This window comes from Rhineura floridana, chromosome 7 (genome assembly GCF_030035675.1).
Source record: "Rhineura floridana isolate rRhiFlo1 chromosome 7, rRhiFlo1.hap2, whole genome shotgun sequence".
NCBI lineage: Eukaryota > Metazoa > Chordata > Lepidosauria > Squamata > Rhineuridae > Rhineura > Rhineura floridana.
In genome coordinates, this window is record NC_084486.1 from 69395430 (window position 1) to 69406665 (window position 11236).

General features: G+C 37.2%; 1 protein-coding gene across 3 annotated transcripts in view; it reads left to right on the plus strand.

Moving 5' to 3' along the window:
- The window catches only part of RAB11FIP2 (RAB11 family interacting protein 2), a 58427-nt gene extending 51332 nt beyond the window's left edge, over nucleotides 1–7095 (plus strand). For 2 of the 3 annotated variants that reach the window (XM_061635870.1, XM_061635872.1), the window contains one exon: nucleotides 2524–7095. In XM_061635870.1, coding sequence (XP_061491854.1) covers nucleotides 2524–2751 — 228 coding nt within the window. In that variant the 3' untranslated portion in view covers nucleotides 2752–7095. The remainder of the gene's footprint in view (nucleotides 1–2523) is intronic. The other variant, XM_061635871.1, reaches the window with a different exon arrangement.
- The last annotated feature ends 4141 nt before the right edge of the window (nucleotides 7096–11236 follow it).

Consider the following 11236-nt stretch of genomic DNA (forward strand, 5'->3'; position numbering starts at 1 on the left):
GTTGGTTTTAATAGGTCCTTCTTTCCAGCTAAGTGCTGTCTCATAATTGTAGCTTATTTCTTACTTTGTTCAAATATTGCAACACACATTAAGCAGTCTGGAAAAAGAACATAAGCAGCCTGATCCATAGACTTTTTAGTTCCATTGAAATCTGCTTAAATCCAAGTGCTCTGATTTTTGTATCACAGACACAGGAAGACCAGAATGGGTAATTAGACAAACAAGGCTTAAGAAGCTACATAAATCCTTGGCTGCATTCCTAAAGGTTGAATCTGGAAAGAAAGGCAGTTCAAACAGTAGTTTTTGGATATTCTGTGGTTTACACAACGCTGTTCTCCACATCCCCATGGTAGACAAGGCTTGGCATGTAAGGTGGCAGAGAAGAGCCACCCCAAAAAACTGAGCAAGGAGAAATCTCTCTCTCTCCCAGTCATAGGATTTAGGGCAAAAGGTCTGATTTAAAGAGATCAATATATAAATATATTGGGGTGAGATTGGGCTGAGAATGATTGTCCAGCTTTCAGACTATACAGGGGATTTTTAACTCTCAGTTCTTCATTGGCCAGCTGCTAAAGTGCTAGGGATGCAACTATGGAATCTAGCAAATCTTTGTATAACCACGGTCTAATTCTATTTGTCAGACACTGCTGATGAGTCTAGCTATTATCATTTTTTAAATGCCATATTTTATGATCATGTTACTATGACCGATTTCAAAAGGCAAAATAGTATATTCATGCATAGTCATCATTTGATGACTTGCAACATCAAATTATGACTTACATGTGTGAAATGGACATCACAGTCACCATACAAGGCAGAGCTTTCACAAGCATCAGGCATCACCTCAAACATAATACTTCTCAAAGGAGACAGTTTACTCATTAAGCCACAGATTACTGAGTGATCAGTGGTACGTGCGTGTGTGAATTAGCTGTAACTTGCTATTTAAATATAGAAAGTGATAGATGCAGACGTCTTAAAATAGAGTATAAATTCATTCAAAAGCAAGAGTGCAGAAGAATTATGTCACTGTTGGGAAGCAACCAAGAAATGTCTTTGAACCACATCTATTATCCATTTTAATCATTTTGGATTCTTTTCAAATATAGACTGTTCCCTTGCAGCATCTTCTGCCAGGAAAGTGGGAAATGTTCCAAAGAAATGTTCACTTAATAACGCTGTACTGTGGGTCCCAGATGGAGGCCTGTTTCCCTTAGATCTCAATTACAATCTGCTCCTGCTTTTGCTACAGACCAACAATGAGAGCTTGAAAAGTTGGTGTACTATAAACTCCTCAGTATTTATATTTTTCTACAACTTCTCTTTCCTTTCTTATAGAAGTACTGCCAGAATTAATCAGCAAAATCATTCTAATGGTTGCGGTATTCTCCTGGGACGATGATTGCTTAATGAATTGGACTATGTATAAGTAAATGCTCACAAATCAGAAAAGATGTTTTAAAGGTTGACTTCATTATATAGCACAAATGTTAGGAAAAGGAAAAATATCAGCCAGTGGTTCAACTCCAGTTTTCCTGCATAATGGCTAACTGACCTAGGGGAAAATAGTATAGGAGGTGCTGGTGGTGTAGTCAACCATCCTGCCCAAAACAGTCTATTCCAATTAAACCAGTCGCTTACATAAGGCAAACACTTGAAATAGCTTTCATGTAGTTTCCATGCTAACATGGCTTACGACGACTATGCAAAGCTTGCATGAAAAATCTGCACACAATGAAAGATCTAAGTAGTGAACATTTTCAAATGTTATGGCCACCTACTATGAAGAAATATTTCCAGCGGCTTCACATTGTAAGTGTAGCATAAGAATCAGTCCTTAGTTCATATTAGTCTATATGGTGTAAAGGAAATGTAGTTTAGTGAGTCAATATGTACTTCATGTGAGACAACATGAAGAATTGCTTCTTAGTTTATATCAGTCCATATGACAGAAAGGAAATGTACTTTACTATATCCTGATGCTCTTTCAGCATTTCTTGCTATCATGGGGTATTGAGAGTCCAGGATTCTGTTACAGCAAGATGCTCACTAATTCATGAAGTTTGTGACCCACTGAACTTTGTCCTCATGTTCCATGAACATGAGAGTTGCACAGGATCAGTGCTTGATGTATTACTGTCCAGTATTCCATGAATGGGAGGAGGATTTAGCTTAGGCAAGCTTTTAGCTATACTTTTAACATTTCTAAAGAACTTGGCACACTACACTTACGAGCCAGCAATGAATTTTGAGCACTGTAAAAATGCATTTACAGAGCATATATAAAGTTGTTGAACTCAATAAATCATCTAGCTGCATGTTATCTGAACCAGATAAACAGCTTGTTCAAGGTACCACAAGTGCTTTTCTCTGTTCCTCTTTATGTAAATATGCTGTTAGTCAGATACTATGATAAAGCAGGAGAGAATTGCTATATGATTCACACCCTCTAGTACTGCACTGGTATTAATGTAATGTTTTGAGTTCCACAGCCTTTTTTTTTAACCCTCTTTATTCTAGGATGGAAATCCTTTTGATACTGCTGCAGGGTATCGTAATCTCACGCATGAAGAGGTCTTACAGGAATTAGTGAAACATAAAGAACAACTTAAAAAGAAGGACATCCATATTCGTGAACTTGAGGACTATATTGACAATCTTCTTGTGCGAGTAATGGAAGAAACTCCTAGTATTCTCCGCGTGCCATATGAACCTTCTCGACGAGCTGGCAAATTTTCAAAAAGCTAAGCCAATGCCAACATTCAATGGTATTTCTTTAATAGAATGGACTGCTTACTGCAGTGTTTTGGTATCTTAGTTTCCTTTTTCCACGCTTTACATCCTAAGAGAGAGTTTAATTCCAAATATTGTTTGGTATTGCCAAAACTGGCAATCTACATGAGCTGCATAACATTTTTACAAAAGCAAAATGTATGTTCCATTTGCTATAAAACATTCCTCTTACCTTAACATTTACATGCAGGTTTCTTTTGTTTTTTAAATATTATAGCTAACTTGTATACTGCTAGGATCCCAAACATATACTTGAATATTTATTTTGCACTTCAGTCAATCTCTTTGATGTTTCAGCATGCTGTCAATGTGGATGCGCACAAGCAGGAAGTGATTTGCAGCTCTAAACATGAAGGAAATCTGATGATGTAAGATTTTATTAGCATTTTATGTCTAGGAATCACCAGTATATGCTGAACAATGAGGAAGTATCATATGTTTTTGCATAAGGGTGTTGATAGTAATGGTTCTGGAATGGAATGTATCCAAAGCAGTTACATTTGTACTCTTTAAGGAATTTGGGCTTTTGAAATGGCAAGTAGCAAGTTATTAAAATCTATGGATGTAACAGATGCTAAATATGTAAGGATACAGCATACAACTTGTTTAAGCATACAAGTATACATTAAGATTAAGTAAATAAAGCATAAGAAAGTGATGAAAGAATACCTCATTTGCTAAAAGTTTATATGAATAATGGGAGATACAGCTGATGGACATAATGTTTTGAAGAGTTAACATCAGCATTTACACCTTTCCTTGGCTTTTGCCAAATGCGAGACAGGAAATAGAAATTGTATACTTTGTCTTTCTTGATCTAGGAGATTGTTTTTTAAAAAATAGGTTGGAGAGTAACTGTTCTTTAAATGCTATATTCTGTGTCCAAATCAAATATTGTCCTTTATTTAAGAGCGATAGATGTATTTGATTAAGCATGTCTCTGATTAGGTGACATTTGTGTATAGTCTTGTGTGTCTGTTTCAAAGTGGCAAAATGCAATTTCTAATGGAAAACACTGCCATGAAGAGAAAGCTTGTTTATTATACCAGTAATCAAAACGTTGTGTTGTTTTAATTTGCTTCATACAAAACTTTTAGGAAGAATGCTTGTTAGTGGGGAATGCAAAATAGATTTAAACATAAGGTACATGGGGTGTTCAGAAGATTTTTATCTTCAGATTTTCCATTTTGCTTGCTTGTTTCATGTGCATTTTCCAAACATGGACATAAGAAGGAGTTTCCTGAGAATAAGATGTATGTTCCTTTTTTTAGAATGATAAAGAATACTAATTCAAATAGTTCTATTTTTTTATCATTAACATGTCAAGAACCTTTTCTTAATCAAAACATTCTTGTAATTAAAATACAGTAGGACAGAGCTGTCATCAGAAGATGGTATGGAGATAGTGTTTATATTCTTGAATATACTCAGCCACATTAAGCAGAATATTAAGCCATGGGCAGAGATTCATTTTGCCTCACTGGGTCTCCATCCATTTTCTCTACAGCAATTTCGTTGTTCCTAATACATGAGCAAGTCTTAATGCTGGTAGTGTGTCTCAGAAGAATATGAAGATCTTTTTCTGTAATTCTGTATACTTTCATTTTATTAATCATATTGAGTGCCAAAGGATACATATTCTAAGTTATTTTTTATGTTTTAAGGTTAACTTCTGCATTTGAAGTAGATGTTTTACCATCATTATTTATGCCACAATGTATTTTTTAAAACTCTATTGCTCATTTAAAACTTGCAGATGTCTCACATTACCATACTTAATGATTTCCACCCATGATACTGGAAACTGTTGGGCCATTGATGTTTGAACCTCCATTATATGCAAGTTCATTATCCATCTACAATGAACATTCCTCAGCTACAAGCTGAAGAGCATAAACCTCAGAGTTCTAAGCTCGTGTTAATTATTAACTCTTATTCTCTACCACCTTTCAAATTACTTCTATTAGAATTTTAATGTGAAAAATCAATGCTTTTCACATACATAGTAGAGTTAACAAGGTCTTTAGTTAAAATTTTATGAAGGGTTTTCATATCCTCTTTAGTCCTGTTATATCTGATCTCTAAGTGAATTCAAGCACCCTTTTATTTCCAATATTTAAGTGCAAATATCAGAAAAATGGCAGACACATTAGTAACAGTATTGTAGCTAAAACAGGAAAAATGCAATGTTTGTAAGCAAGTAAATATCTTCATAATTTCTGTATAGAAATGGCTACTGGAAATATAATTTTGAATGCTGATCTATATTCTCTTGAGTAACATTTTAAATCATCAATTGCCATAGTCTAGCTACGCAATCAACTGAGACCATAGGATAGGAATAGGACTGCCCTGTACAAGTATATGCTTCCAGGGGCAACAACCAAGTCCCAGTTCTGTAGTAGAAATTGAGACAGACTGCCTATGTGGTTGTTACTGTATGACCTCAGCAATATGCAAGGCAACTCTGGCCTGAGTACAACCTTGGTGAGAGCACACTCCAGTATTTGTATGTCTTCAGATTCTATGATTCTCTTTCAAGTATATACAACATTCATTTTAGAATAAAACACTGCTCCAAGAATATTTCATATTTACCTGCAGCATAAAATAGTTTCTGCTGAGTTGTTTCAGGAGCTTCAAAATCCATCTTCCCATGCCACAAATTATTCATCACCAAAACTGGCAATATTGGAAATGCACACATTTCAATCATTCTTCTCTATCCTGTGAAAAAATAACATTCAGGGCTTATTGGTAATCATACTTACTCCTTTTCAAATTGTACCGGCTAACAGCAGAATGCCTAGTATAAGGTATATGAAGATCATTCTTAGGATTGTAAATATGAAGTGAAAAGTTACTACTAGAAAGAATGTTTAATACTATATTACTTTTTGTTGCTGTATTTTAAAAGTTTATGTTAAACTTGATTGCCACTTACCACTGAATGTAGAATTATCCATATATCATGCTTAGGTACATATATTGTTGTTTGCTGTAAATCAAGGGCTAGTTGTAATGTACCAGCTATGAAATCTTGCCTTGTATTTGAACGCTTTATGAATGGGATCATATTCTCAATTAAGCATTTGTTTAACAGTTATTCCCCTTCACCACCACACCCCAAGCTCTTTGCTTAATTAGAAATGAAACATATGTCTTAAAATGTATTTACTTCTGTACTGGAATACTATTTACAACTATATCTTTTAAAAATGTAATGTAGGCTAAGGGCCTCCCCACAAAGCTGAGCTCTGTGTATCCCTAACAGTTGCAAAAGTGATAGAATTGACTAATGTTTGTATTTCAAAATATGTTTGTTGTATGTCAGATTCCTTGCTCTTTCTCAAAGCAATCAATGAAGGATTACAGCGCTGATAGTTGAAAAAGTCTGCTGTAAGTTCTGTTAAAATATTTTTTTTCGGGCATTCTAAGGGCATTCTAAGGTTGTGCAGCAGCATGACTTGCATTCCACCATCCCCATTCGTGTGTGTCCAAATTGGCTCTAAATCTAGGTACAGTTACTAGCAGTATTATGCAACTATTATAGCACTTTAACTGATTGACCTTTTTTAAAAGATTTTCAGTTTTATTTCTGTTAATTAAGGTACTTCTGTTTGCAGCATTGTTGGCCCTCACTTGGTCCAGATTATGGCCCTCTTCAGTTGTTGCCTCGCTGACTCCTCACATTGAGCTGTAACTTCTGCAACAGATAACTTTTTCTATTCATGGAGGCTCTTCATGCAACTTACAAGTCTGCTCTTCTGCTGCTCTAGTTACAACTGAACTTGTGAGCAGTCACGAGTAGTGTAACAATGGGGGTGGGGCTAAATGCATATCCCTACAGCCCATTTGTACATTTTCCCCTCTTCACACGAGTAACGACTGAAGAGCGTTTGTGTTCAGGGAATCTGCAGCATATACAGTTCATTCTGTCGCAAATGGTTGCAACCTCTTCATTCAGCACAGGTGGTTCCAGATTAGATTTATTTGGTACAATAGAATGCTGCACATTATAGAGACTTAAAACCAACTATACAAAAGATGTGCGCATGTGTTTGAGAAAAGAAGGTTCATTTGTTTTTGCGTAATGACTGATCATTTGTACCCATTGTCCCCTCCAAAATGAAAAGTCACATCTTATGTGACACCTGTATGCATAGTGATAAAATGCATGAACTATGATTTTGATTGCATTTGTAAACGTGAACATTTTTATTTGATCAAAATTGTAATCTTAATTTGATATTCACCCGTTATTGTTGCATGTCAAACACCAATAAAATGCCACTGTGCACTCCAGCCACTTGTCTTGTCATTCTAATATATTTAGCGCAGCAGGAATTTAAAATCCACATCAAGGTTTATAATATATGGTGGCCATACTGTGAAAAATTAACTCATACAGGTTTGATGGTAATTTGTAATTGTCATAGTTACACGAATGGATGGCATAAATTGGCCATCCAACTTTGGGAGTAACATCTGTACTTGTCTTTTCCATCGTAAACCTGAAAAATGAATATTAGTAGTAATTTTATAAGAAAATCACAGCCATGGATTATGCAAGTCCATTTCTTCTGACAGTAATTCAAAATGTATTTTCAAATGTCTCTTTTGTAATGGATGCCCAAGAAAAGATTCTTCTTCCAGCAAACAAACTAATTTGCCAAGCAATCAGGCTTCAGCATTCACTTCAGTGTCAGGAGCAGCCCACTGCCAAAGTACAATATGAATGCTGAGGTGTTACTAGGAAATACTTGTACAGCTTGCAGTTCTGTGTTGAAATTCCCACACCAGCATAGTTCTGTCAAACTGGAGTCTATGCTATAATGGAACAAAGGCCTTTTTTAGTCTCTGGCAAACACAAAAGATGTTTCAACTTCATTTCAAGCAATAGCTCCTCTGTGCCTCATTGCACAGTGTGCTTTAGTTGCATTAAGAATGTGTTGGATGTGGTAAGTTCAGCTCTAGCCTACACCAGCCCTGGATTTTCTCCTGTCATGACTACCACACAACACATTCTCAGAGAGGTAGCCATGTTAGTGTCTTCCAAGAAAAAACACAGAAGAAGTCTTGTGGCATTTTAAAAGAATACCAAATTTATTATGGCATAGGTTTTCATGGACTACAGTCCAGTTTGTCAGATGCATGAAGTATTATCTTGAGTTGCAGGTATATGCATTTGTGGTTGGGGTGAGGGAGGTTAGAAAGAAATGAAATGCAGAAAAGTACAGGTGGCTCATTCCACCCTCTCTGTTCTTGACTTCCCTGTGTTTAGCAAGGAAGGTCTGAAGGGGACTATCTTCCCGCATTCACTTGAGCGTGAGTGAAATAATAATTACAGAACCTTCTGTGTGATCAGGAACATTGATAAAGCAAGGTTCCCAATCACATGGAGGCTTCTTCCATTCAAGCAAAAATGAATTGGAACCCCTTCAGGCTTTCCCTGCTCAACACAGGAAGGTTTGGGGGCTAAGCGAGGAGAGACAGTGATGTTGGGGATGGCATGCATGGCCCTATGACCCTTACTCAGGTTAATATTCCTGTTCACGAAAAACACCTCAACAGGGCTTGCATCACAGCTGCAGCCCTTGGTGTAAAAATATACACTTGGGGTTTAATTACTTAAATTCATTTCAAGTATCTATATCCTTCCATGATGACTTATAATCAAATTCCACATTGTGACTTATAATCAAACCAATATAAATATAATACAAACAATATAAATATAATATAAATACCGTACAAATCTAAAAATATAAAACATGTGAAAAACATTTAAAATCGGCATAAGAAACATCCTAATCTCGGCCAGGACAGATAAAACACAGCATAACAATTTTACAATTTCAGACCAGCATCAGCAATTGAAAGCATGCTGACATAAAAAAGTCTTTAATGCCTATTCATTGTTTTCCTTTGGATGAACACTTTAAAGTGTTTTATATCTGTAGTCTTAGCAAATTTCTTACATATTTTACTGTAAATCACTTTTGGGATGCCTCTGATTTTCTGAGGCGATATATAAATATAATTAACTTTTAAAAAGTGACTACAGAGGAGGCCAAACATACATTGCCTAGAAAGGTGGCCAAGTGCAACAAGGCCACTACTCAAAAGGCACTATCTCTTTGCCAATCTAATTGGCCTTGATGACAGGCCTGCATGCAGGGCCTCTGGGGCTGATCTTAGGACCCAGACAGGTTTGTACAGTTGCAGGCCTTCTTTCACATGTTCTAGTCCCAAACCAGGGTTAGGGCTTTAAAAGGTAACAACCAGCACTTTAAATTGGGCCTGGAAATGCACCAGTATCCCATAGATAATCATGAGCAGGGTTGTAACCATTTATTCATTTTTTCTCTCTGAATCTATGCTGTGCTTTATTTAAGCACACCTTACTTTGAAATAGAAGTTTCCAAAGTGGTTCAAGACAGTTAAAATAGAACAAATGGCCACATTTGCACATAATGTTAAGCCAAATAATATCTTAGCATGAACGTGCTGGCACCCAGAGAGGAGATAGCAGCTGATTGGCACCTTTCTGCTCCTTTTAATTCAGTGCAGCACAGCAGCTAAGCCAAGGTTTGCTTTAGTGTGTCGTCTGAAAGTGGGATTGTGGTTAAGTTCTGTCTTCCTTAACCACGGTCTGTAGACAAGGTTTGTTCTTGGCTACTGATTGTGGTTCAGGAGCAGAGGGCTTAACCACAACCTCAAGCCAAACTTTAAATACAGATCTGCTTAGTTGAAGAGAAGAGGGAAAGCCATGTGCTGAGCTTCTCTGGTTTCCAGTGCAAGATGACAAATGCTAGGAAGTTTAGCAGATGGGTTAGTAACTAAGGGGCTGTCTATAAGACATATGTCAGGGGCAAGTGTATTGCTTCAGCCTGCTGTCACCTTCATTTTCTAGGTCTCTAGGACACCTTTATAAATCTGTAGGGATTAAACTAACCAATATCAGCAGGGAATGATTTAAGAAATCTGGTGTCACAGGCTGACTGTGCCAGACCAGATTGCTTCTGTTGTTGCCCAGTGTAGGTGCCTGTCACATGGTGCCAATAGCTTTAACAAGGAAAAACACTGCAATGTGTCATGTCACCTCCTCCTCTAAATGATTCATGCAGGCCTTGTTAAGGTGATGTGGGCCTCATTCTCAGATATCTGCGGTTTCCATTAGGAATTCCTTGAAAATTGACTCCCCAGGACACCTTTAGAGGTAACTTCAAAGAGTCTCATTAATGAATATCATGCAATTTATACAAGAGAGCCAACAATAGCATTAGAAAAACCTGTGTTCTCCTTGCTCTTTGGTTAAGTCAATGTATTAGCTCCATAGCAAGATAGAAAATAGAAAGCAGAAATTTGCTTTAACCAGATGTGGGCCAGATCAGTAGTTTTGCTGTTCTGTGGCAGTGATCTTTTACTACTAAAATAGCACAATTAGCAAGCAGCTAGTTGATAGAATTCACCTAGAGAGCATACCGTGGAGGGAGGAGCAACACCATATTATTATTATATTTATATCCCATCCTTTCTCCCGGTAGGAGCCCAGGGTGGCAAACAAAAACACTAAAAACACTTTACAACATCCCATTTAACATTTAAGCACACCCGACGCACAATTAAAACACATGACATCCCCCAATGAATTCTGGCAGCTGTGGTTTTCTCGCAGAACTACAAATTCCCAACATCCTTAATAAACTATATTTCCTCTGATTCTTTGGGGGAAGTCTGTGCTTTAAATGTGTGTTGGATGTGCTTTAAATGTCTGGTGTGGACTGCCCAGAGACTGGCTGGCTACTTTCCAAAGTAGTTTGTAGGCAAGAACATAATTTCATTTCTAATTCTTCTGAAGGATTATTTGATAGATGTTTTTCTGCTCCAGTAAAGAGTACATGAAGTAATTTAAAGACACATCAGTAAGCAGGAAAAGCCTTTGCAAATTTAAGTCTTCATGATAAAAGCACACATTTCTTATGGCTAGTTTGGAAACCAATGTATGGATGCTATTAGGGTAAACATAAGATGAGCCTACCAGATCAGACCAAAAGTCCAGCTAGTCCAGTACTCCATTTCTCACAGTGGCCAAGCAGATGGTCTGAGAAGGCCATAAGCATGGCAGAAAGGTTAATAGCCCTCTCTTGCTTCTCCCCAGGTGCTGGGTTGAGGAAGAATCCACCCTTTTCTCCTAGGCTGCTTCCCCAAGATGTTCGGGTTATGTAATTTCCTAGCACTCTTTAATGCATTACTCATGTTCTGCCAGCAGGTGGAAGGTCACAGCAGCTCCCTTTTTTCCCATATTCTTTCCCAGAATACACAGTAGGCAACCATACTGTGGCTTCTCGCACAAGCATTACTCCTTGCGAAAGTGAGCTGATGCTGGTATGAGCAGAAACCATAGGATATTCTCCAGTGCAGTCTGGAGCTTCTC